The sequence below is a fragment of the Chiloscyllium plagiosum genome, unplaced genomic scaffold (genome assembly GCF_037043375.1).
Source record: "Chiloscyllium plagiosum isolate Xiang-an unplaced genomic scaffold, Cpla_swu_hap1 HiC_scaffold_30, whole genome shotgun sequence".
NCBI lineage: Eukaryota > Metazoa > Chordata > Chondrichthyes > Orectolobiformes > Hemiscylliidae > Chiloscyllium > Chiloscyllium plagiosum.
In genome coordinates, this window is record NW_028270168.1 from 4,655,982 (window position 1) to 4,683,506 (window position 27,525).

At 46.9% G+C, this 27,525-nt stretch overlaps 1 protein-coding gene across 13 annotated transcripts in view; it reads left to right on the top strand.

The window, feature by feature from the left end:
* LOC122563474 (proto-oncogene tyrosine-protein kinase Yrk-like) overlaps nucleotides 1-27,525 on the top strand; it is a 346,505-nt gene that overhangs the window by 265,584 nt on the left and 53,396 nt on the right. For all 13 annotated transcript variants that reach the window (XM_087976674.1, XM_043717232.2, XM_087976677.1 and 10 more), the window contains 2 exons: nucleotides 5,203-5,463; nucleotides 24,516-24,615. In XM_087976674.1, coding sequence (XP_087832800.1) covers nucleotides 5,214-5,463; nucleotides 24,516-24,615 — 350 coding nt within the window. In that variant the 5' untranslated portion in view covers nucleotides 5,203-5,213. The remainder of the gene's footprint in view (nucleotides 1-5,202; nucleotides 5,464-24,515; nucleotides 24,616-27,525) is intronic.

Consider the following 27,525-nt stretch of genomic DNA (forward strand, 5'->3'; position numbering starts at 1 on the left):
TACTCGAATCGTTTTCAGTTCTGACAAAGGTAGGTGGAGTTTTATATACCCTCTCTGTGGTGATAGGAGGCATTAAATCAGGTGGAAGGTGGTGAGTGGGGGTCCCATACCCTTCCTATCCACTGCCCCCCGTAGGGTATAAGGGTGATCTACTTGTCTCGCTGCCAATTCAGGGTCTGAAGTGGGAAATTGAATATGCTGGGGTCACTAGCTGCAAGTGACCCAGGTCACAGGTGAATGAGAGCAGGTCCAGAGTCAGTGGGGAGTTGGCAGTAAGGAGGTGGGGGTTGTGGATGGGGAGGTGCCAGAGGCAGGGAGAGAGACTTTGTACTCATTAGGGCACCCCCCCCCCCCCCCTTCTTACTGCTGGCACAGAGTGTCTGGCAACAAGGAACACAACCAACCCCCTCCCCCAAGGAGCTGATACTGAAACCCAAAAGGATTTGCTTCTTGTCTTCCCCACAGGGTGAAAGCCCAAATTGGCGCTGGTTTAAGATCAGAGAAAGTCCTGAGAGGCTGATTAGTTATCCAGAGAAAAATAAACTCCAGAAACCGAAGGCTTTACTATGTCAGAGAGTAACTCACATTAAGAACAAAGTAAGCTGTGTTAGCAATTTGTTTAGGGGCCTCACAAAGAGGCATCGATGAAAAAAATACCATTGAACAAATGTTTGCAGGAAAGAAACCAATTACAGCCTGAACGAGGAACTTTAAAGTCTCTAGGGTTGAGTATCTGCGAGATAGTTGTTTAGAGTAAAATATTCAATCTACTTTTCTGATAGTTGTTATAAGATCATCTCAACTAGTCCTTAGACAATTCGAAATAGTTTGTGAATTGTTTTCTTTTTTATGTAAGAAACCATGACATTTTCTTGTCAATCGAACATTGTTAGCTTCTTATGAGCATCTTCAGTGACTGACAATCATGGTAAATCAATGGCAGAATTATGACTAACGGTCTCTTCAGCCAAGTTTTGTTTTAGGATCTGACTTGCCCGACATTACCATGAGCTAGGATTGTAACAATTCAGAAGCTAGTACTAAAAATGAAAGACTTGCATTTACATAGTGTCTTTAATGACCTCAGGACATCTTAAATCACTTTATTTCAATGTATTTCATTGGCAGTCTGGTCAGTATTGGAGGAAATGCAGCAACCGATTTACAGACAGTAAACTCCCCCATGCAGCAATGTGATCGTGATTATGATCTTTAATCTGTTTTTAGTTGGTTGTTAACTTAAAGATGAATATTGGCCAGAGTAGAGGGGAAGCATTCACTTCACCGTCTTGAAATAGTACCCAGCAGAGATGGAAGGCAGAGCTTTGGTTAATGTTTCATGGGTGGGCTGTTGTCTGGAGGGTCAAGGTGGACTCAATGGGCTGAATGGCCTGTATCCATGGTGTAGGGATTCTATGATTACCACAATCCTCTGGATATCTGTTCTCATGTAATTGTGTAGCAGAAAGTATAAGGGACTGTCAGAGAATACAGGAGGATATAGATAGACTGGAGAGTTGGGCGGAAAAGTGGCAGATGGATTTCAATCCAGACAAATGTAAGGTGATGCATTTAGGCAAGACTAGTTCTAGAGCTAATTATACAATGAAGGGAAGAGCCTTGGGAAAAGTTGATGGTTAGAGGGATCTGGGAGTGCAGGTCCACTGTACCCTGAAGGTGGCAGCACAGGTGGATAGAGTGGTCAAGAAGGCATATAGTATGCTTGCCTTAATTGGATGGGGTGTTGTGTATAAGAGCTGACAAGTCATGTTAAAATTGTACAGGACGTTGGTTCGGTTGCATTTGGAATACTGTGTACAGTTCTGGTCACCACATTATCAAAAGGATGTGGACACTTTGGAGAGGGTGCAGAGAAGGTTTACGGGGATGTTGCCTGGTATGGAAGGTGCTAGCTATGAAGAGAGGTTGAGTAGGTTAGGTTTATTTTATTAGAAAAAAGGAGATTGAGGGGGGACCTGATTGAGGTTTACAAAATCATGAAGGGTGTAGACAGGGTGGATAGAGACAAGCTTTTTCCCAGGCTGAAGGATTCCATAACGAGAGGTCACGCTTTCAAAGTGAGAGGTGGAAAGTTTAAGGGGGATACACGCGGCAAGTACTTCACACAGAGGGTGGTGGGCGTTTGGAACGCGTTGCCAGCTGAGTTGGTAGAGGCAGGCACGGTAGATTCATTTAAGATGTGTCTGGGCAGATGCATGAGTAGGTGGGGAGCAGAGGGATACAAATGCTTAGGAATTGACCGACAGGTTTAGACAGTACATTTTGATCAGCTCAGGCTTGGAGGGCCGAAGGGCCTGTTCCTGGGCTGTAAATTTTCTTTCTTCTTTGTTCTTCATGCGCCACTTTCAGATGCTGCACCATTACCCTCTCCCTGATCCACGCCCCTCTCCCTGACCCACACCCACTACCCTCTCCCTGACCCACATCACTTCCATCTCCCATGCTTCTCTCCTTTAAGACAATCCTGAAAGAGTCTGTTTGACCACAGCATTCGGCCATTTTCCTAAATATTTGCTCATGTGACACTCTGATAAATATTGTTTGACAGTGTAACAGTGGAAACAGGACTTTGTACTATGTCAGAGGCACATTAATACAAGCTGTCATTATTAAAGCCCACAATTCACCCTGCGTGGCAATCACAGACTTGTGTATGTCTGAAAAAGCTCATTGATATGGAGGTGAACAGGATCCTGGGTAGATGGCAGAATGTAGAAACTCATCCATTTGCAGTTGTAATACTGTGAGCAGTTTTGGGTCTCTAATCTAAGGAAAGATAGACTGACACAGATGAATCACTCGACTGGTATTGGAGGGACTGTCTTCCGAGACCAGGTTGGGTAGGTTATTGCCTGTTCTCTCTGGAGTTTCACAGAATCAGAGGTGACCTTATTGAAACATATAGGATTCTTAAGGGCCTTGACAGGGTAAATGTAGAAAAGTTGTTTCCCCTTATGGAAGAGTCTAGGACCAAAGGCAATAATCTCTGAATAAGGGGTTGACCATGAAAGATAGTGATGGGAAGGAATTTCTTCTCTCAGAGGGGAGTAAATCTGTGAAATTCTTTACCCGAGAGTGCTATAGAGGTTGTGTTGTTAAGTATGTTCAAGGCTGAGACAGACAGAGTTTTTAATCAGGAAGGGAATCAAGGGTTATGGTGAAAAGGCAGGAAAGTGGTGTTGAGGATTATCAGATCAGCCACGATCACATGGAAAGGTGGAGCAGAACATAGAACATTCCAGCACAGTACAGACCCTTCGGCCCTCAATGTTGCACCAACCCATGAAACCAATCTGAAGCCCATCTAACCTACACTATTCCATTGTTATCCATATGTTTATCCAAAGGTAAACAGACTTAATGGACCCAATGGTCTACTTTCACTCCTACCTCTTATGATCTTATGGTCAGTCCACTCAGGAAGCTGGAATTATTGGTTTTGAAAGTGAATATTTGTGATTCTGTGGCTGCTTCACCAAAGTCCTGTGGCCCACTCATTGTGAATCCACCTCAGGGCCTGTCCCAATATTCCAGCCCACAGGCCTTCCTAATCTGGGGGGGGGGGGTGTGAGTGGCACTGAGCCACCCACTGAGAACACCCCTCACCCCCCCACACCCACACACAGTCAGCTGGGCCACCCACTGAGAACACCCCTCACCCCCCCACCCCCACACACAGTCAGCTGGGCCACCCACTGAGAACACCCCTCACCACCCCCACCCCCACATACTCAGTTGGACCACCCACTGAGAACATCCCTCACCCCCCCACCCCCACCCACACACACTCAGCTGACGCACCTACTGAGAACACCCCTCATCCCCCCACCCACACACACTCAGCTGGGCCACCCGCTAAGAACACCCCTCACCCCTCACACCCCCACCCACATACTCAGCAGACACACCTACTGAGAACACACCTCATCCCCCCACTCACACACACTCAGCTGACGCACCTACTGAGACCACCCCTCATTCCCCACCCACACTCACTCAGCTGACGCACCTACTGAGAACACCCCTCATCCCCCCACCCCCACACACTCAGCTGGGCCACCCACTGAGAGCACCCCTCACCCCCCCCACCCCCACATACTCAGTTGGACCACCCACTGAGAACACCCCTCATCCCCCCACCCACACACAGTCAGCTGGGCCACCCACTGAGAACACCCCTCACCCCCCCACCCACACACAGTCAGCTGGGCCACCCACTGAGAACACCCCTCACCCCCCCACCCCCACACACTCAGCTGGGCCACCCACTGAGAACACCCCTCACCCCCCCCACCCCCACATACTCAGTTGGACCACCCACTGAGAACACCCCTCATCCCCCCATCCACGCTCACTCAGCTGACACACCTACTGAGAACACCCCTCATCCCCCCACCCACATACTCAGCTGACACACCTACTGAGAACACCCCTCATCCCCCCACCCACACACACTCAGCTGGGCCACCCGCTAAGAACACCCCTCACCCCTCACACCCCCACCCACATACTCAGCTGACACACCTACTGAGAACACCCCTCATCCCCCCCACCCCCACACACTCAGCTGGGCCACCCACTGAGAACACCCCTCACCCCCCCACCCCCACATACTCAGTTGGACCACACACTGAGAACGCCCCTCATCCCCCCACCCACACACACTCAGCTGACGCACCTACTGAGAACACCCCTCATCCCCCCACCCCCACACACTCAGCTGACACACCTACTGAGAACACCCCTCATCCCCCCACCCACACACTCAGCTGCCAAATTCAAGGCCACATACAAGCCACAACAGTCTTTGGAACTCCTTGTCACAGAGAGCTTGGGCGTGGCAGAGTCCTTGTGGATATTTATGCCTAAGACAGATCAATTCTTGATCATTTGGGGTATCAAGGGAAAGGGCAGGATAGTGGACATGAGGAATGTCTGATCAACCATCATCCTAGGGAGTGGTGGAACAGGCTTAAGGGACCAAATGGTCTACTCCTGTTCCTATTTCTTATGGTCCATGGTCTTAACCACAAGGGGTCTCATCACAGCCACAATGAACCACCCAGGAGTCAGTCCATCCTTTTATATCATTATGTTCCTGAACAAGGGACAGCTAAGTAAACTGATTGACGTGTAAGATTTCAACATCTGATATTAATGCCCTTTCTGCTTGAATTACAGATTTTCAGATAATGGGCTGCGTGCATTGTAAAGAGAAGACATCAACAAAATCCCAAGCTGAAGATGGGGATGGGTTCTTTAATCAAAACACGAACCCACGCTATGGACCAGATCCCACCAACCAGCCCCAGACTGCAGTCTTCACAAGGATTCCTGATTTTAACAGCTTCCATGACACCACAAACACTTCACTGACTCCCTTTGGTGGTTCTGTTGGCTACCCAACTGGGTCACTCCCAACAAGAGGTGGAGGATTACCAGGTTAGAGACCCTGCTCAGAACTTTCATTCCACATCAAAATGTTGCAGACCATTCCTTTGGAGGGGGTTGAGAAGTTAAACATTGGTCAAGCATTAATTGAGAAAATACATTCTCAACGGTACAATACCCGATATTGAGGGAGGCGATGGCCTTATTGTGGGTCTGGGTTTGAATCTCACTACAGCAGATGGTGGAATTTGAATTCACTTTTTAAAGTGTGGCATGGTGGCTCAGTGGTTAGCACTGCTGCCTCACAGTGCCAGGGAGCTGGGTTTGATTCCCACCTCGGGCGACTGTGTGGAGTTTGCACATTCTCTCCGTGCCTGTGTGGGTTTCTTCCGAGTGCTCCGGTTTCCTCCCACAATCCAAAGATGTGCAGGTCAGGTGGATTGACTATGGGTAATCACCTGTAGTGTTAGGTGTATTAGTCAAAGGAAGATGGGTTGCTCTTTGGAGGGTCGGTGTGGACTTGTTGGGCCAAAGGGCCTGTTTCCATACTGTAGGGAATCTAAAATAAAAATGAATTTTAAAATATAATAATGACCATTGTCAATTGTTAGAAAAAAGCCCATTTGTTTCACTAAAGTCCTTCAGGGAAGGAAACTGTTGTCCTTACTGGGTCTATCGTACATGTGACTCCAGACCTGCAGCAATGTGGGTGACTCCTAACTGGCCTCTAGGCAATTAGGGCTGGCCAATAAATGTTGGCCTCAGCAGCGAAAACCACATCCTGTGAATGAATAAATACATAACTGATAAAGTGCTAGTTGGACACAATTGGAGAGAGGAATAATATTCTCGTTAGGTGTAAGAATTGTTCTGGCAGCATCTGTGGAGAGAGAAACAGTTCAGATTTCGAGCCTGGTATAAACTTTTTTCAGAACTGATGAAATTTTGAAGAAAGAGTCACACTGGACTTGAAACATTATCTCTGTTTCTTTCTCCACAGATGCTGAGTTTCTCCAGCACTTTTAGTGTTTTTTTTTCTGATTTCCAGCATCTGCAGGATTTTGTTTTTATAAGAATTGTTCGCTTTGTTAAGATCTGTAGAAATCTCGATACAATCTCCTGTCATTACAGAAAAGACCATTGCATTGTTCTGGGCTTTCTCAGTGAAAGTAAACATAAAATGAACAAATTGGCCAAGCTGTCAAATCACCTCTTCCTTAAGAGCTTAAATAATATTTCCCTGATAAATCACTGAGCTTCCAATGCCCCTCTTCTGGATTGTATTGGTCAGGACTGGCAGTTAAACATCCAAGGATTTTCAACTTATCGAAAAGACAGGGAGGTGGGCCGAGGGGGCGGGGTTGCCTTGTTAGTTAAGAACAAAATTAAATCTATGGTGCTGAATGATATAGGGTCGGATGATGTGGAGTCTGTGTGGGTGGAATTGAGGAACCATAAAGGCAAAAAAAACCATGGTGGGAGTTATGTACAGACCTCCTAACAGTGGTCAGGACCAGGGGCGCAACATGTACCGGGAAATAGAGAAGGCATGTCAGAAAGGCAAGGTCACAGTGATCATGGGAGACTTCAATATGCAGGTGGACTGGGTAAATAATGTTGCCAGTGGATCCAAAGAAAGGGAATTCGTGGAATACTTACAGGATGGCTTTTTGGAACAGCTTGTCATGGAGCCCACAAGGGAGCAGGCTATTCTGGACCTAGAGCTATGTAATGAACCAGACTTTATAAAAAATCTTAAAGTAAGGGAATACTTAGGAAGCAGCGATCATAATATGGTAGCGTTCAGTCTGCAGTTTGAAAGAGATAAGGCAAAATCAGATGTAATGGTGTTACAGTTAAATAAAGGTAATTATGAGGGCATGAGAGAGGAACTGATGAAAATAGACTGGAAGCAGAGCCTAGCAGGGAAGACAGTAGAGCAAAAATGGCGGGAGTTTGTGGGTAAAATTGAGGACACTGTAAAGAGGTTCATCCCGAAGAGGAGAAAGATTATCCGGGGAGGGCTTAGACAGCCATGGCTGACAAAGGAAGTCAGGAAATGTATTAAAGAAAAAGAGAGATCCTATAAAGTGGCCAAGAGCACTGGGAAATCAGAAGATTGGGAAGGCTACAAAAACAAACAGAGGATAACAAAGAGAGAAATAAGGAAGGAGAGGATCAAATATGAAGGTAGGCTAGCCAGTAATATTAGAAATGATAGTAAAAGTTTCTTTCAATACATAAGAAACAAACGACAGGCAAAAGTAGACTTTGGGCCACTTCAAACTGATGCTGGAAGCCTAGTGATGGGAGATAAGGAAATAGCTGGAGAAATTAATAAGTACTTTGCGTCAGTGTTCGCAGTGGAAGACATGAGTAATATCCCAACAATTAAAGGGAGTCAGGGGGCTGAGTTGAGTATGGTTGCCATTACAAAAGAGAAAGTGCTACAAAAGCTAAAAGGTCTTAAAATTGATAAATCTCCTGGCCCCGACGGGCTACATCCTAGAGTTCTGAGGGAGGTGGCTGAGGAAATAGTGGAGGCATTGGTTGAGATCTTTCAAAAGTCACTGGAGTCTGGGAAAGTCCCAGATGATTGGAAGATCGCTGTTGTAACCCCCTTGTTCAAGAAAGGATCAAGTCAAAAGATGGAAAATTATAGGCCAATTAGCCTAACCTCGGTTGTTGGTAAAATTCTCGAATCCATCATTAAGGATGAGGTTTCTAAATTCTTGGAAGAGCAGCGTCGGATTAGAACAAGTCAACATGGATTTAGTAAAGGGAGGTCGTGCCTGACAAACCTGTTGGAGTTCTTTGAAGAGGTGACAAGTAGGTTAGACCAGGGAAACCCAGTGGATGTCATCTACCTAGACTTCCAAAAGGCCTTTGATAAGGTGCCACATGGGAGGCTGCTGAGCAAGGTGAGGGCCCATGGTGTTCGAGCTGAAAATGTGTTGCTGGAACAGCGCAGCAGGTCAGGCAGCATCCAGGGAACAGGAGAATCGACGTTTCGGGCATAAGCCCTTCTTCAGGAAGGCTTATGCCCGAAACGTCGATTCTCCTGTTCCCTGGATGCTGCCTGACCTGCTGCGCTGTTCCAGCAACACATTTTCAGCTCTGATCTCCAGCATCTGCAGACCTCACTTTCTCCCCATGGTGTTCAAGATGAGGATTGGCTGTCTGACAGGAGGCAGAGATTTGGGATAAAAGTTGCGAATGGCAGCCGGTGACAACCGGTGTCCCGCAGGGTTCAGTGTTGGGGCCAGGAAATGGTTGATGGAGTTCAATGTGAGCAAATGCGAGGTCTTGCACTTTGGGAAAAAGAATAGAAGCATGGATTACTTTCTAAACGGTGAGAAAATTCATAAAGCCAAAGTACAGAGGGATCTGGGAGTGCTAGTTGAGGATTCTCGAAAGGTAAACATGCAGGTTGAGTCCATGATTAAGAAAGCGAATGCAATGTTGTCAATTATCTCAAGAGGGTTGGAATATAAAAGCACTGTTGTGCTACTGAGACTTTATAAAGCTCTGGGTAGGCCCCATTTGGAGTACTGTGTCCAGTTTTGGTCCCCACACCTCAGGAAGGACATACTGGCATTGGAGCGTGTCCAGCGGAGATTCACACGGATGATCCCTGGAATGGTAGGTCTAACATATGAGGAACGGCTGAGGATCTGGGGATTGTATTCATTGGAGTTTAGAAGATTAAGGGGAGATCTAATAGAAACTTACAAGATAATACATGGCTTGGAAAGGGTGGACGCTAGGAAATTGTTTCCGTTAGGCGAGGAGACTAGGACCCGTGGACACAGCCTTAGAATTAGAGGGGGTAAATTCAGAACAGAAATGCGGAGACATTTCTTCAGCCAGAGAGTGGTGGGCCTGTGGAATTCATTGCCGCAGAGTGCAGTGGAGGCTGGAACGCTAAATGTCTTCAAGGCGGAAATTGATAAATTCTTGATGTCACAAGGAATTAAGGGCTACGGGGAGAATGCGGGTAAGTGGAGTTGAAATGCCCATCAGCCATGATTGAATGGCAGAGTGGACTCGATGGGCCGAATGGCCTTACTTCCACTCCTATGTCTTATGGTCTTGTGGTTTCAATCTAATGCATTAATGATTGTTTTGTCCATTAGCTGATTCTTTATAGAAGTAAGATTGTGAAGCAAAATAGGTTTAGATCTGTAGAGAATGTGTCTGTCAGAGGAACTCATCCCAGATAGTCCTGTTGAGCTTGCGTGACCCAGGATTCCTCTTTTCTCAAATGCTGCATGGAAATCTCTAACCCAACCTGACACAAATCACATAGATCTGACTGCTTGAAGCTCCAGGGATGGGTTAAGGGGGAAGTGTGGGCAGGAGGCTGACTGGTTGGCACAGCTCAGTCTGAGTTAAGATGCCCAGGTCTCCACTCTGCTGTGTTCATACTTCCATGGGTGCAGCCCACAATCACATGGCAGAGAGAGAACAGAGAGAGAGAGAGAGAACACAGTGCATAGAGCAGTGCAGCACAGGAACAGGACCTGCAGCCCATGATGTTGTGCCAAACATGACACCAAATCAAACTAATCCCTTCTGCCTACCCTTGGTCCATATCCCTCCATTGGTGCATATTCTTGCGCTTATCTGAAAGTCCCTTAAATGCTCCAGTTATATCTCCTTCCACCACCACCCTAACAGCATGTTCCAGTCTCTTACCACTCTCTATGTAAAAAACTTGCCCCTCACAACTCATTTGACCTTTCCCCCTCTCACCTTAAATGCATGGCCCCTCATATTAGACATTTCAACTCTGGAAAATACATTCTGACCATCTATGCATCTCATAATGTTATAGACTTCTATCAAGCCTCCTCTCAACCTCCGCCACTCCATACAAAACATCCCACGTTTTTCTAGCACCTCCTTATAGCTCATACTCTCTATTCCAGGCAGCGTTCTGGTAAACCTCTTCTGTACCATCTCCAAAGCCTCCATATCCTTCCTGTAATATGATGACCAGAATTCAACACAATACTCTACGTGTGGCCTAACCAAAGTTTTATAAAGCTACATGTGACATCCTGACTCTTGTATTCAATTCCCTGACCAAGGAGCTAGGGTGGAAGCTTTAAGCTGGAACGAACAGAGTGGTTATCTCTGGTTTGTTACCCATGCCACATGTTAACGAGGCGAGGATTGGGGAGAGAGAGCAGTTGAACACGTGGCTACAGGTATGGTGTAGGTGGGAGAGATTGACACCTGGATAATTGGGGCTCATTCTGGGGTAGGTGGGACCTCTACAAACAGGATGGTCTACACCTGAACCAGAGGGGTACCAATATCCTGAGAGGGAAGTTTGCTAATGTTCTTCGCGTGGGTTTAAACTAATTCAGCATGGGGATGGAAATCTGAATTTTGGCTCCAGTGTACAGGAGGTTGAGAGTAATGAGGTCATAAATAAAGTTTCAAGGTTGCAAGAGGGCATTGGCAAGGAGGAAGGTGGTTTGAAGTGTGCTTACTTCAATGCCTGGAGCATTGGGTAGGTGAACTTGCAGCATGGGTTGGTACCTGGGACTTTGATGTTGTGGCCATTTTGGAGACATGGATAGAGCAGTGACAGGAATGGGTGTTGCAGGTTCTGGGATTGAGATGTTTCAGTAAGAACAGGGAAAGTGGTGAAATGAGGGGAGGTGTGGCATTGTTAGTCAAGGGCAGTATTCCGGCGGCAGAAAGGACGTTTGATGAGGACTTTTCTACTGAGGTAGTATGGGCTGAGATTAGAAAAAAGAAAGGAGAGGTCACCCTGTTGGGAGTTTTCTATAGGCCTTCAAAAAATTCCAGAGATATAGGGGAAAGGATAGCAAAGATGATTCTGGATAGGAGGGAGAGTAACAGGGTAGTTGTTAAGAGGGGCTTTAACTTTCCAAATATTGACTGGAAAAGCTATAGTTCCAGTACTTTAAATGGGTCAGTTTTTGTCCAATGAGTGCAGGAGGGTTTCCTGACATAGTATGTAGACAGGCCAACAAGGGGCAAGGCCACGTTGGATTTGGTACTGGGTACCAGCCAGGTGTTAGATTTGGAGGTGGGTGAGCACTTTGGTAATAGTGACTATAATTCGGTTACCTTTATTTTAGCGATGGAAGGAGTAGGAATATACCGCAAGGCAAGAGCTATAGCTGGGGGAAAGACAATTACGATGTGATCAGGCAAGATTTAGGATGCATAGGAAGGGGAAAGAAACTGCAGGGGATGGGCACAATCGAAATGTGGAGCTTTTTCAATGAACAGTTACTGCGTGTCCTTGATAAGTATGTCCCTGTCAGGCAGGGAGGAAGTGGTCGAGCGAGGGGACAGTGGTTTACTAAGGAAGTTGAATCTCTTGCCAAGAGGAAGAAGAAGGCTTATGTTAGGATGAGATGTGAAGGCTCAGTTAGAGCAGATGAGAGTTACAAGGTAGCCAGGAAAGACCGAAAGAGAGAGCTAAGAAGAGCCAGGAGGGGACATGAGAAGTTGTTGGTGGACAGGATCAAGGAGAACCCGAAAGCTTTCTTTATATGGAAATAGAAGAATGACCAGAGTAAGATTAGGGCCAGCCAAGGACAGTAGTGGGAAGTTGTGCATGGAGTATGAGAAGATAGGAGAGGCACTAAATGAACTAAAAGACAATTGTGGGCGGCACGGTGGCACAGTGGTTAGCACTGCTGCCTCACAGCGCCTGAGACCCGGGTTCAATTCCCGCCTCAGGCGACTGACTGTGTGGAGTTTGCACGTTCTCCCCGTGTCTGTGTGGGTTTCCTCCGGGTGCTCCGGTTTCCTCCCACAGTCCAAAAGATGTGCAGGGTCAGGTGAATTGGCCACGCTAAATTGCCCGTAGTGTTAGGTAAGGGGTAAATGTATGGGTATGGGTGGGTTTCGCTTCGGCGGGTCGGTGTGGACTTGTTGGGCCGAAGGGTCTGTTTCCACACTGTAATGTAATCTAAAAAGATTACAAAAAAGTCATCACAATGTTGTTGATGAGAATACTGAGGTACATTAGACTAGACGGGATTGAGGTTCATAAGGAAGGAGGTGTTAGTAATTCTGGAAAGTGTGAAAATAGATTAATTCCCTGGGCCAGATGGAATTTATTCTAGGATTCTCTGGGAAGCTAGGGAAGAGATTGCCAAGCCTTTGGGTTTTATCTTTACAACATCATTGTTTCCAGGAATAGTGCCAGAAGACTGAACATTAGCAAATGTTGTCCCCTTGTTCAAAAAGGGGAGTAGAGATAACCCTGGTAATTGTAGACTAATGAGCCTTACTTTGGTTGTGGGTAAAGTGTTGGAAAGGATTATAAGAGATAGGCTTTTTAATCATCTCGAAAGGAATAAGTTGATTAGGGATAGTCAACATGGTTTTGTGAAGGGCAGGTCGTGTCTCACAAACCTTATTGAGTTCTTTGAGAAGGTGACTAAACAGGTAGATGAGGGTAAGGCAGTTGATGTGGTATAAATGGATTTCTGTAAAGCATTTGATAAGGTTCCCAACAGTAGGCTATTGCAGAAAATACAGAGGGCATAGGATTGGGGCTGATTTAGCGGTTTGGATCAGAAATTGGCTAGTTATAAAAAGACAGAGGGTGATGGTTTTTGGGAGATGTTTATCCTGGAGTTCAGTTACTACTGGTGTACCGCAAGGATCAATTTTGGGGCCACTGCTGTTTGTCATCTTTATAAATGACCTGGATGAGGGCGTAGAAGGATGCGTTAGTAAATTTGTGGATGACAGTAAGGTCAGTGGAGTTGTAGATAGTGCAGAAGGGTGTCGCAGGTTACAGAGGGGCATAGACAACTGCAGAGCTGGGCTGAGAGGTGGAAAATGGAAGTTCATGCGGAAAAGTGTGAGGTAATTCACTTTGGAAGGAGTAACAGGAATGCAGAGTACTGGACCAATGGTAAGATTTTTGGTAGTGTAGATGAGCAGAGAGATCTCTGTGTCCATGTACATAGATCCCTGAAAGTTGCCACCCAGGTTGATAGGGTTGTTAAGAAGGCATACAGTGTGTTAGCTTTTATTGGAAGAGGGATTGAGTTTCAGAACCATGAGGTCGTGCTGCAGCTGTACAAACTCTGCTGTGGCCGCACTTGGAGTACCACATTATAGGAAGGAAATGGAAGCTTTGGAAAGGGTTCAGAGGAGATTTACCAGGATGCTGCCTGGTATGGAGGGAAGGTCTGAGGAGGAAAAGCTGAGGAAGTTGAGGCTGTTTTCGTTAGAGAAAAGAAGGTTGAGAGGTGACTTCATAGAGTCATATATGATAGTCAGAGGGTTAGATAGGGTGGACAGTGAGAGCCTTTTTCCTCGGATGGTGATGGCTAGCACGAGAGGATGTAGCTTTAAACTGAGGGGTGATGGATATAGGACAGATGTCAGAGGTAGTTTCTTTACTCAGAGAATAGTAAGGGTATGGAACTCTCTGCCTGCAACAATAGTAGACTCACCAACTTTAAGGGCAATTAAATGGTCTCTGGATGAACATATGGGTGATAATGGAATAGTGTGGGTTAGATGGGCTTCAAATTGGTTTGCAGGTTGGCACAACATCAAGGGCCAAAGGACCTGTACTGAGCTGTAATGTTCTATGTTTTATTTTTTATAAAGGCAAGCATGCCATATGCCTTCTTTACCACCCTATCTACTTGTGTGGCCACTTTCAGGGAGCTATGGGCTTGAACCCCAAGATCCCGCTGTACATCAATGTTGTTCAGGGTCCTGCCATTCACTGTATACTTTTCCTTAACATTTGATCTCCCAAAGTGCAGCACTTCACACTTAGCCAGATTAAACTCCATCTGCCATTTCTCTGCCCATATTTACAACTGATCTATATCCCATTACATCCTTTGACAACCTACTACACTATCCACAGCTCCCCTGATCTTTGAATCATCTGCAAACTTACTAACCCACCCAGCTACATTTCCATCCAAGTCATTTATGTACATCACAAATGTAGAGGTCCCAGTACAGGTCCCTGTGGAACACTAGTAGTCATAGACCCCCAGCCTGAAATACACCCCTCCACCACCACCCTCTGCCTTCCATGGGCAAGCCAATTCTAATCCATGCAGCCAAATCACTGTGGATCCCATCTTAATCTTCTGGATGAGCCTACCATGAGGGACTTTGTCGAAAGCCTTACTAAAATCAACATCCACTACTCTACCCTCATCGACCCCCTTTGTCACCTCCTTGAAAAGGTCAATCAAGTTGGTAAGACATGACCTGCCCTGCACAAGGCCATGCGAACTGTTCCTAATTAGGCCATGCTTTTCCAAGTAGCAGGTGACCTTTCTCTTGAGTTGGCATTTAAAATTGGCAGCTTGGATTATGTTTATAGTTCTCGGGTGGTAAGTACACTTCCTTCAAGCAAGGGACATTTACCAGACCAAATGTGCCTCAACCCTGATGGAGTAATGTGGAGTTGGAAGCTGTGGGATTGACTGCACTACAGCCTTTGTCAGACCCTGCCAGCAGAGTCTGGGATAAATGGACACACAGCAGAAACGCTGCCCGGTTTCCCTGCATTCTTAATTCCCACTCCCCTTCGCAAAACATATTCTTTATCCCTCTGACCTTGAAGATCTACCACTCCAATTGCAACATTTCTCCCTTCTCACATCTTTGAACATATTTTTCACATGTGCTGGTTCAAAGGAATTGAATCAACTCTAACTTGAATGTCCTCTCTTCCTCTTTCTGACCCTCTGTCCGTTATTGATGATATCACCTTGTTCCAACTGCATTTACCTGGAATTGTTCTCACTTTCAACTTTACTCCTTTCCCCATCCAACCCTAAACAGAGTGCCTTCAGCAGCGATATCTCACCCTGAGCCACATTGTCAACTGTGGAGGAGCTATCCTGTATCACCCTCCCTTTCACTCATTGCCAGGCCTATCTTCCTGACATCAACTGCAGCTTCTATAAGTGTACATAGATCACCCAGCTCCATCCCAGCTCTATCCCAACTCCAACCCTGCTCCATCCCAGCACCATCCCAGCTCCATTCCAGCTCCATTCCAGCTCTATCCCCGCTCCATCCCAGCTCTATCCCCGCTCCATCCCAGCACCATTCCAGCTCTATTCCAACTACATCCCAGCTCTATCCCAGCTCTATCCCCGTTCCATCCCAGCTCCATCCCAGCTCTATCCCCGCTCCATCCCAGCACCATCCTAGCTCTATTCCAGCTCCATCCCAGTTCCATTCCAGCTCTGTCCAAGCTCAATCCCAGCTCTAAGCCTGCTCCATCCCAGCACCATCCCCGTTCCATTAGAGCTCCATCCCCGTTCCATCTCAGCTCCATCTCAGCTCCATCCCAGCTCCATCCCAGCACCATCTCCGTTCCATTCCAGCTCCATCCCCGTTCCATCCCAGCTCCATCCCAGCTCCATCCCCATTACATCTCAGCTCCATCCCAGCTCCATCCCAGCACCATCCCAGCTCCATCCCAGCACCATCCCCGTTCCATTCCAGCCCCATCCCCGTTCCATCCCAGCTCCATCCCAGCTCTATCCCAGCTCTATCCCTGCTCCATCCCAGCACCATCCCAGCTCCATTCCAGCTCCATCCCAGCTCTATCCCAGCTCTATCCCCGTTCCATCCCAGCTCCATCCAGCTGTATCCCCGCTCCATCCCAGCACCATCCCAGCTCTATTCCAGCTCCATCCCAGCTCCATTCCAGCTCTATCCATGCTCCATCCCAGCTCTATCCCAGCTCTATCCCCGCTCCATCCCAGCACCATCCCAGCTCTATTCCAGCTCCATCCCAGCTCTATCCCAGCTCTATCCCCGTTCCATCCCAGCTCCATCCAGCTGTATCCCCGCTCCATCCCAGCACCATCCCCGCTCTATTCCAGCTCCATCCCAGTTCCATTCCAGCTCTGTCCCAGCTCAATCCCAGCTCTAAGCCTGCTCCATCCCAGCACCATCCCCGTTCCATTAGAGCTCCATCCCCGTTCCATCTCAGCTCCATCCCAGTTCCATCCCAGCTCCATCCCCATTACATCTCAGCTCCATCCCAGCTCCATCCCAGCACCATCCCAGCTCCATCCCAGCACCATCCCCGTTCCATTCCAGCTCCATCCCCGCTCCATCCCCGCTCCATCCCAGTTCCATCCCAGCTCCATCCCAGTTCCATCCCAGCTCCATCTCAGCTCCATCCCCATTCCATCCCAGTTCCATCCCAGCTCCATCCCAGCACCATCCCCATTCCATCCCAGCTCCATCCCAGCTCCATCCCCGTTCCATCCCAGCTGCATCCCAGTTCCATCCCAGCTCCATCCCCATTCCATCCCAGCTCCATCCCCATTCCATCCCAGCTCCATCCCAGCTCCATCCCAGCTCCATCCCCGCTCCATCTCAGCTCCATCCCAGCTCCATCCCCGCTCCATCCCAGTTCCATCCCAGCTCCATCCCAGCTCCATCCCTGTTCTATCCAAGCTCCATCTCCATTCCATCCCAGCTCTATCCCCGATCCATCCCAGCTCCATCCTCGTTCCATCCCTGCTTCATTCCAACTCCATCCCCAGCTCCATCCCAGCTCCATCCCGGCTCCATCCCGGCTCCATCCCCGTTCCATCCCAGCTCCATCCCAGTTCCATCCCAGTTCCATCCCATCTCCATTCCAGTTCCATCCCCGCTCCATCCCCGCTCCATCCCAGCTCCATCCCAGCTCCATCCCAGTTCCATCCCATCTCCATCCCAGTTCCGTCCCAGCTCCGTCCCCGCTCCATCCCGCTCCATCCCCGCCCCATCCCTGCTCCATCCCAGCTCCATCCCAGCTCCATCCCAGTTCCATCCCAGTTCCATCCCATCTCCATCCCAGTTCCATTCCAGCTCCATCCCCGCTCCATCCCAGTTCCATCCCAGTTCCATCCCCGTTCCATCCCAGCTCCATCCCAGTTCCATCCCCGCTCCATCCCAGCTCCATCCCAGCTCCATCCCAGCTCCATCCCCGCTCCATCCCAGTTCCATCCCAGTTCCATCCCCGCTCCATCCCAGTTCCATCCCCGCTCCATCCCAGTTCCATCCCAGCTCCATCCCAGTTCCATCCCTGCTCCATCCCTGCTCCATCCCAGCTCCATCCCAGCTCCATCCCAGCTCCATCCCCGCTCCATCCCAGCTCCATCCCATCTCCATCCCAGCTCCATCCCTGCTCCATCCCCGCTCCATCCCAGCTCCATCCCAGTTCCATCCCAGCTCCATCTCCGCTCCATCCCAGCTCCATCCCAGTTCCATCCCCGCTCCATCCCAGTTCCATCCCAGCTCTATCCCATCTCCATCCCAGCTCCATCCCAGCTCCATCCCCGCTCCATCCCAGCTCCATCCCAGTTCCATCCCCGCTCCATACCAGTTCCATCCCAGCTCTATCCCATCTCCATCCCAGTTCCATCCCAGCTCCATCCCAGCTCCATCCCAGTTCCATTCCCGCTCCATCCCAGCTCCATCCCAGCTCCCCCCATGTTTTCAGGTTTGTCTGACCAATGGGGTTGATTTTTAACATCAGTTACGTTTCCACATTGCTGTGGGTCTGGAGTTCCATGTTGACCAGACCAGGTAAGGACATTTCCTGACAACTGACAATGGATTCATGGTCATCATTAGACTCTTAATTCCTGATTTTTTTACTGAATTCAAATTCAATCATGGCCTGATTTAATCCCAGGTCACTGAGACATTAGCTGAGTCTCTGGATTAATAGCTTTGCGATAATATCACTGGGTCACCACGTCCCTATTAACCCCAGTCCGACTGCTCAAAGGGCAAGAGAATTTCACCAGCTTAAGACCCTCAGAGAAACAGATTTCCCTCATCTCTGCCATTCCTGGGGGAACTCTTAATTATGAACTGCCTCATTCCAGACTCCACCATGATTCCCATTGCTGAGATTCCCTTCCTGATCCAGCTCTGTGCAGCTTTTAATCTTAGAACTCACCTGGTTGGCCATGTTTTCGATAGCTCTGTCCTCGAATCAGTATTTATTTTGTTGTGGATTGATATGCCCCAGAACTTGGGTGTCGGGGAGGAAATTCTCCAGCTCCTTCTTCAGGGACAGGCAATAAATACCAACCCCACATCTCCCGAATGATTGAATGAACATCCCTGTCTCCTCCCGCTGTGTCCCGATTTCATTTCAGTGGACCAGTTGCTCTTTCGTAGTTAAGCTGTTACCCCCCACTTGCACTCAGCGTTCTGAGTTTCAACAGTGGAAGAGTTTACTTGTTTTGTTTAGAAAAACAATGAAATTATTGCAGAATGTACTGTCTCTGCGACAAGGGAAATAATCAAGTGGCTTACTCCATGCAGCAGCTTGGGCACCTTCTTGAGGGGTGTCTCTGAGCGAAACAAGCCTGAGCTCCTGAATGAAAGGAAACTGTCCGGAGACAGGAAGGAGCTAAAAGCCCAGAGCCTAAAGCAGGATTCCAGCTCCCTATCCATTCCATGCTCCGGCCCATCTCACTCAATTTAAAGATTCACGCTCTACAAAGTTGCGAAGTTGTTCACAGTGGAATGGTGAAGTGAGGGCGATCTGATCTTCCCGACAGAATTGGGACAGTGATGGGTTGGCTTCTGTTCTGTCTTTTCCATCACTTTTTGTTTATTTGATAAATGGGAGGGGGGGGGGGTGGGGGGCGGGTGGTAAGAGGGTTTGCTCCTGTTTATTCAGTTGCTTAGCTTTATCCTGTCGAAACAGATTTGCAAGCTTTCAAATCCTGGCTGTTGAGTACTGTGGAATGGTCCAAACACTGACAGTTTGCAACAAAATTAATGTCCCTCAGTTTAAAATATGCAGAGATAGCGTTTAAACTACATTTAAATAGAAAGCCCCCAGAACTGTAATTATTGCAGTTACTGAATGACTGGGAAGAGCACAATCTAAAGCAATGTACTTGTTTATATTTCCATCTTGCCCCAAAGCTCTGTGGTTTCAAACGCTGTTTCGACAATTATCAATTCAAGAGAAGCCTTGCAACTTTTCAGGGTTAGAAACGGCACAGAAACATAGGTTGTTGCCAGGGTTGGAGGATTTGAGCTATCGGGAGAGGCTGAACAGGCTGGGGCTGTTTTCCCTGAAGCATCAGAGGCTGAGGGGTGACCTTATAGAAGTTGATAAAATCATGAGGGCCATGGATAGGGTAAATAGTCCAAGTCTTTTCTCTGGGGTGAACTAGAGGGCATAGGTTTAGGGTGAGAGGGGAAACATTTAAAAGAGATCTGAGGGGCAATTTTTTCACACAGAGGGTGGTGTATGTATGGAATGAGCTGCCAGAGGAAGTGGTGGAGGCTGGTACAATTGCAACATTTAAAAGGCATCTGGATGGGTATATGAATAGGAAGGGTTTGGAGGGATATGGACCGGCTGCTGACAAATGGGATGAAGTTAATTTAAGATATCTGGTCAGCACAGAGAAGTTGTCTGTTTCCGTGCTGTATAATTCTATGACTGACAGATTCAGATAATGGAGAGTATTTAACATCATAAATAGCAAGCTCAGTGGAGTTGCTGTGTTGCCTAGTGAATCTAAATTACAAATAACAAAGAGTTACAGTAGGCCAGCCCGTCCTTTATACCTGCGATTCAATAAGATTTTGGCTGACTTTAAGCTCACCTCTACCTTCCTGCATCTCCCAATAAACTTTTGTTTTCTTGGTAATCAAGAATCTACCTACCTCTGACTTAAAAATTCTGAAAGATTTGAGAAGGAAATTGCAACCCTCTGAGAGAGAGAATGTTTCCTACTTTCGATTTGAAATGGGCTCTCAGTTATTTTTAAACCGCGACTCTGGTTCTAGACTCTCCCACATGAGGAAACATTCTGCCCACTCTCACTCAGTCAAGCCAAGCCCCCTCAGGATCTTTGTTTCCATGGGAACAGCACCCCCTGTGAGTTCCCCTCCAAGGCAATCACCATCCTCACCATTCTGACTTGGAAATACATTGCCATTCCTTCACTGTCGCTGGGTCAGAATCCCGGGATTCCCTCTCTAAGGTCATTGTGGGTCTAACCGACAGCATATAGCTTACAGCAGTTTGAAAAGTCAGCTTACCACCACCTTCTCAAGGGGCAACTAGGGACGGGCAATAAATGCTGGTCCACCAGTGACACCATGTCCCACAAATGAGTTTTAAAAAGTTGTCAACTCTGACTGTTCTAAACCCCTGAGGATGCTGTCCTTGCTTGTCCAGCCTTCCCACTCAGTCCAGAGATTAGTCCAGTAAACCTTCTCTGAGCAATGCATTAACATCCCTCTGTAAGGACAGTGACCAGCTTTGTACAGAGTATTCCAGAATGTGGGGATATCTTAAAGTAAAGGGAAGTTACCAAAACAAAATAACAATAAAACCACCCATTTGTTTTTTAAAAATGGTGCATTGTGACAACATCATGACATTTAACCAGAAACCTCACACAAACCAAAGCCATTTGCCAAATCTCGATTTTCTGAAACTTTATTAATCATTCTTTAGCCAAAGATCAGAGCAGTACGAATGTGTGAAAAGCTGCAGTCAAACAGGAAGTACCAACTTGGGTGTGAATCTTTTCAGACACACTTGCCCGTACTCGAAATATCTTGTTCCGAGGACACAATTAGTGCTTGTGAACCTCACTTCCTGTTTTAGTGACATTTTCCCAATCAGTTTAGGTTTGTCTGCTGTTCTGCCTGTACTCAGAGAGTCTGGGCACAAGCACCAAGATTGTTATTGTATGGGTGACTGCCGACCTGTCCCACTGTCAATACAAAACCAGACGGTGAAAACGACAGGTCTCTGAGGATCACCCAGCAGCTCCGTCAGCCCCCGAGCAACTGGAGAGACATAGCAGCAGCTCGTTCTGACCTTCTACCTGCATCTGCCATTTAATATGGATTATGGCTGATCATCTGCCATTTAATATGAGTCGAGAGAGTGGTGCTGGAAAAGCACAGCAGGTCAGGCACCATCCGAGCAGCAGGAGAATTGATGTTTCGGGTATCAGCCCTTCATCTTATGCCTGAAACGTCGGTTCTCCTGCTCCTCAGATACTGTTTGACCTGCTGTGCTTTTCCAGCACCACACTCATCGACTCTGAGCTCCAGCATCTGCAGTCCTCACTTTCTCTTGCCATTTAATATGGATCATGGTTGATTGTCTAGCTCCATCCTGTGTTCCTGCTTTCTCCCCAAACTCTTTGATCCCTTTACCTTTAGTTCTCCTCAGAATTATAACCAACCCCTTCTTAAAACACTCAAAGTTTCAGCCTAGACTGCTTTCTGTGACAGAGAACTCCGCAGACCCCCGATCTCTGGATGAAGAAGCTTATTGTGTTTCGTCTTGGCCTCAACTCCACTGTCCTGCCCACTCTCTAAAACCCTTCAACTCATTACTCATTAAAAATCTGCATGGCTCCTCCTAAAATGTATTCACTGTCCCAGCATCCACCACACTCTGAGGGAGTGAACTCCACACATTCATGACTCTTTGAGTGAAGTGATTCCTCCTCATCTCTGATTTCCGAGTCTAAAGCTACAGCCTCTCGTTCTAGATTGTCCCACATGAGGGAAGCATCCTCTCTATGTCTACTTTGGCAATGCCCTTTAGCATCTTATTTACCTCAATTCGATCTCCTGTCCTTCTTCGAAACCCCCCTTGACAGTATCACTTGCCTTTCCTATGTCAGTTCTGCCTTTCCAGGAACCAAGCTGATAAACTGTTGCTGCCGCTGTCATATCCATCAGTCTTCACTGATGGTGATGACAAAAATCCCCTCGTTTTCCCAACCAACCCAGACTTAAACAAAACGACAAGCGAATATCTCAGACAGGATAAAGGAGGCAACTTGTACTCGGAGACAGAGGGTGTGGGTGAGATCCTAAATGAGTACTTTGTATCAGTATTCATCCAGAAGAAGGATATAGAGGATAATGAGATTTGTGTGGAGCATGCTAATATGCTAGGGCATTTTGAGATCAAGAAAGAAGTGGCGTTGGATCTTTTGAAGAACATTAAGTTGGATAAGGCCCCAGGCCCTGATGGTATCTACCCCAGGTTACGAGAGAGAGAGGCAAGAGAGGAGATTGCTGGGGCCTTGACCAAGATCACTGTATCCTCGTTAGCCCCTGGAGAGGTCCCAGAGGACTGGCAAGGAGCTAGTATTGTTCCTCTGTTCAAGACGGGAAATAGGGATAATCCAGGAAACTATAGGCAGGGAAGCTATTGGAGAGAATGCTTAGGGATAGGATATACGCATATTTGGAAAAGCATGACCTAATTAGGGACAGTCAGCATGGCCTTGTGCAGGGCAGGTCATGTCTTACTAACTTGAATGGATGTTTTGAGGATGCGATGAAGATAATCGATGAGGGTAGAGCAGTAGATGTTGTCTACATGAAGACTTTCGACAAGGTCCCTTACAGTAGACTCATGCAGAAGATCCAGGATGACTTGGTAGCACGGATTCAGAATTGGCTAGCCCATATAAGGCAGAGGGTGGTGGTGGAAGGGTATTTTTCAGGCTGAAGGTCAATGGCTAGTGGTGTTCCACAGAGATTCGTACTGGGACCTCAGTGTTTGTGATATATATAAATGACTTGGATCGAAATGTAAATGGGCGGGTTAGTAAATTTGCAGATGATACAAAGATTGGTGGAGTTATGTCACTCTCTCTGTCTGTCTCTCTGTGTATCTGTCCCTCTCTGTGTATGAGTGTCTCTCTCTCTCTCTTGCTGTATCTCTCTTCCTCTCCGTCTCTTTCTCTCCCTTTCTCTCTCTCTCCTTGTGTGCGTGTCTCTCTCTTTCTCTCTCTGTCTTTTCTCTGTAACCTGTCTACTTCTATTATATCTTCAGCTTTAGATTTCCTCAAATTCTGTTGGTGAGAATCTAAGTCTGATCTATATCTTGACTTCAGTGGTGTGAATCATTGAAGGATTTTCAATATGTCTGAGTTGTTTTCCCAACTTCTGTTAGTGATGCACCTGATTCAACAGCCACCCACTGTTTACATGGAAAACTCCCCTCCCCACCCTCCCCACCCCAGAGAGCTGAGCACTATCTGGTGATGCCAACATTAACGTATCTGTAGGATGTTGTTCACTTGGTAAACAATCCAACATGCTTCAAAGTGATGTTCTGAATACCAAGTACTTGGCCATAATGAGCAACTAATCAGAAGGAAAAGAGGTAATGAGGTTTAAGGAAGCAACTCCAGAGCTCAGGATTCAGGTGACTAATGGCATAGCAGATAACGATGGAATTGGGAGATAGTCACGAGGTGATGGCATTCGGGGAACACAGAGACCTCAGTGCAGGAGGCGATCAAAACCTGAGTGAACAACAAGAAGAAGGGCTCACGCCCGAAACGTTGATTCTCCTGCTCCTTGGATGCTGCCTGACCTGCTGCACTTTTCCAGCACTACATTTTCAGCTCTGAACAACAAGAAAGTCAAGTCTGTTTAGTGGAGGGATGTGTGAGAATTTTACCCCACAGAGAGTCACCATACTCAGTGGGATTGGTTTACTGAGATTGTCTTGGGGATGGATCAAGGATGTGTATTCATTCTAGTGTAAAGGAATGAAGGATGATCCATTGAAATTTCTAATCTTCTTGCAGAATGTGACAGGGTGGTTTAGAAAGGAAGGTTCTCCCTAACACTGGGGTCTAGAGTGAGGGACAGTCTCAGGGTAAAGGGCAGACGTTTCACGAGGAAGATGAGGAATTTCTTCACTCACAATGGTGAACTCTCTCCCTCAGAAGTCTGTAGGTGTCGGGATACTAACAACATGAGGGTGGTGTAGCAACATGGCACTGAGGAGATCACCAGCCATGATCTAGAATGGCAGATCGACCTCGATGGGCTGAATGACCAACTCCTAAACCTATGTTGTTGTGATCAAGATCCCCCCAGCAGCCACTAATGATTGACTCTGGGAAAGAGCTCCCCATCGTTGAATGTCAATTCATTGATGAAGGAAATACTCTGTGCATGTGCGGCATGAGAGAGAATGTGGAAGGAGGGAATGCGTTATGAAAACTGGAGCAATTGTTTGTCCTCTGCCATTTTGTGTCTCTTCATTGTATTTTGTGTTTGGGTTATGACAGGTGGTGTGACCCTGTTTATTGCACTGTACGATTATGATGCCAGGACAGAGGATGACCTCACCTTCAAGAAAGGGGAAAAATTCCACATTATCAACAGCTCGTAAGTACAATCAGAGACGCGGTGAGTTGCTGAGGGGCCCAGAGCACACAACTCAGGCCTGTGCATTGTTCATACTGTCAAGGCACAAGCCAATGGTCTGACGGTAACACCATTTTCTGTTACTGACAGAGATGGGTTTGTCAATGAGGCTCTTACCTGCTGACAGACCATTCACCCAGAGACAGCAGCACTGGGTTGTTTAATCCCAGCATGACAGTTGGTGCAATTTGAGTTCAATAATAAATCTGGAATTCAAAGTCTAATGATGACTGTGAAACCATTCTTGTTTGTCAGGGGAAAAACACATTTAATTACCTGATGTTCTTTAGGGAAAGAAATGTGTTGTTCTTGTCTAGTTTGATCAATTTGGGAGTGATATGGTGGCTCAGTGGTTAGCACTGCTGCCTCACAGTGCTGGGGACCTGGGTTCAATTCCAGCCTTGGGTGACTGTCTGTGTGGAGTTTGCACGTTCTCTGTGTGTGCGTGTGGGTTTCCTTCGGGTGCTCTAGTTTCCTCCCACAGTCCAAGGATGTGCAGGTTAGGGTGGCCTGGCCATTGGAAATTGCCTGTAGTGTCTGGGGATTTGCAGGGTTACAGGGATTGTGTGGTCTGGGTGGGATGCTCTTTAATGGGTAGGTGTGCTTTGAATGAGCTGAATGAACTGCTTCCACAGTGCAGGGATTCTATATGTGTCTTCAGACCCACAGTAATGTGGTTGACTCTTAATTAGGGTTGGGCACTAATTACTGAGCCAGTCCACAGCCTGTGAATGAATTAAAAGCAGACCCTTATCGGTAGGATTAGCTGGTGTTTTTGGCATTAACGCAGGCCTGGCGATTGGCAGCTGCACGATCCGAGATTTGATTCCACATCTTGTGTTTGGGTTTGGGGAGAGAGCAGGAGGAAGGTCTGAGTCTGTAGTGTTATGTTTTGTGATTTTTTTAAAACAAAGACATTCTGCCGGATTCCAATATTGTTGCTATTTCTCTTGTTTTCAGTCGAGTTTGGAATTGCAGCCCTGTGCACTTTACTGTAACTGATTAAAGTGGAGTTTCACGGTTAATTGAATCTCAATTCCCGACAATTTCAGCAGCTCAAATATAAAAACAAGATTCACAATGATATTGTTTTTCACAAGGTTTGCATGTGGATCCTGACACCTTGAGAGCAGTCCAGGAACAGGCAGACAGGGGAGGGAATAGCAACCATGTGTGCTCGGCTGCTACTGCCTCCAAATTGTTTGAAGTAATCTTCTCTTCTGGTTTTCACGTCGAATCCACATTCTAAATAATAATGATAGCTTTTAGTTCACTAATTATTGAAATCTTCAACACTGCATAATAAAGCAAATGAAACATGGTCTTTTGCTGCCCCCTTGTGGCTTCACTCAATTTCTTTCATTGATGGAATACAGCCAGCTGACAGCACAGATTTTGCTGGGATATGTGAGCAGTGCAAATTATTGATATGAAAGTCAATCAAAATCTTATGACAGGAGAAAAGAAACATGCTAGGAATTGCATATTGTTCCAAGTTGCTGTTAGTTTTGTAATAAAGGCACATAATCTCATTCTGGATTTGAAACATTAATTCTGTTTCTCTCTCTAAAGATGCTGCCGGATCCTGCAGTGTTTCTCCAGCACTTTTTCTTTCTACTTTGTCCTCAACCTCACTCCTGAAATTTCTGTTTTTGAACATTAGAGACAATCACCACATCTCTGTCAGAAGAGAGTGACTCTTTATTCTGAAATTCCTCTTTATTGTCCTCATTTCCTTTTTCATTTCACTCTGTACCTTCTGTCCTCCTCTCAGCTTCCTAAAGTATCACTTACTTTCAGATTGTCCTGAGCTGTATTTTTCTGTTATATCACCCAGGGTACTCTGGATTTGTAGTGCGACTCTCGCTCATTGTGGGGACATGTCTACACTGTACCCCTCGAATCTCGCTTTTCAAAGTCTTACACTGGCCTGACTTTACTTCAAGTAGCTGTGGCCTGTTCACTTTTACCTGATCATCTCTCAGCTTTGTGAAGATCACCTTTCATGAGTTTAGAACTGTCACTCCTGCTCTATCCTAGTCCTTTCCAGCCCAATGCTCAATGTCATGTGTTATGATCACTATCTCCAAAATGGTTACGGACTGCCAGCTCACCCACCTGCCCAGCTTCATTTCCTAAACTCTGGAATCACAGGAGTTATTTTCAATGTATTTCAATGGTGCTAAACTGCTCACCTGTGGAAATATTCCTGATTAGCTCATGTTGGTGAAATCACCCCTTAACTTTCCTTAATCCCAGCCAGTGTAACACAAGTTTGTGAAGTTTATCTTTTAATCTAAACCTCAGAGTCCAGCTGCCAATCTGGTATATTCACCCTGCACTGTCTGTGCCCAGAACTCCCCTCAATTACTGTCTGACTTTCTAATGGATAGCAGGTTTGTCATGTTCCTCACTGTCTAATTCTGTCACTTTGCCATGTTTTACTCCCTCCCTCCCGGAATTGTGGATCTAAGACCAACTGCCTCTAACATCTAGAAGGACAAGGGCAGCAGTTACATGGGAACACCACCTCCTGCATTCCCCTGCAAGTCACTCACCATCTTGACATGGAAATATATCACCATATCAACATTGCTGGGTCAAACTCCAGGAGTTCCCTGCCTAGCAACCTACAGGCACACGGACTGCATTAGATTAAATTATTAGGTTAGATTCCCAACAGTGTGGAAACAGGCCCTTCGGCCCAACAAGTCCACACCGACCCTCCGAAGAGTAACCCACCCAGAACCATTCCCCTACATTTCCTTCTGACTAATGCACCTAACACAATGGGCAATTTAGCATGGCCATTTCACCTGACCTGCACATCTTTGGACTGTGTGAGGAAACCAGAGGAAACCCACGCAGACA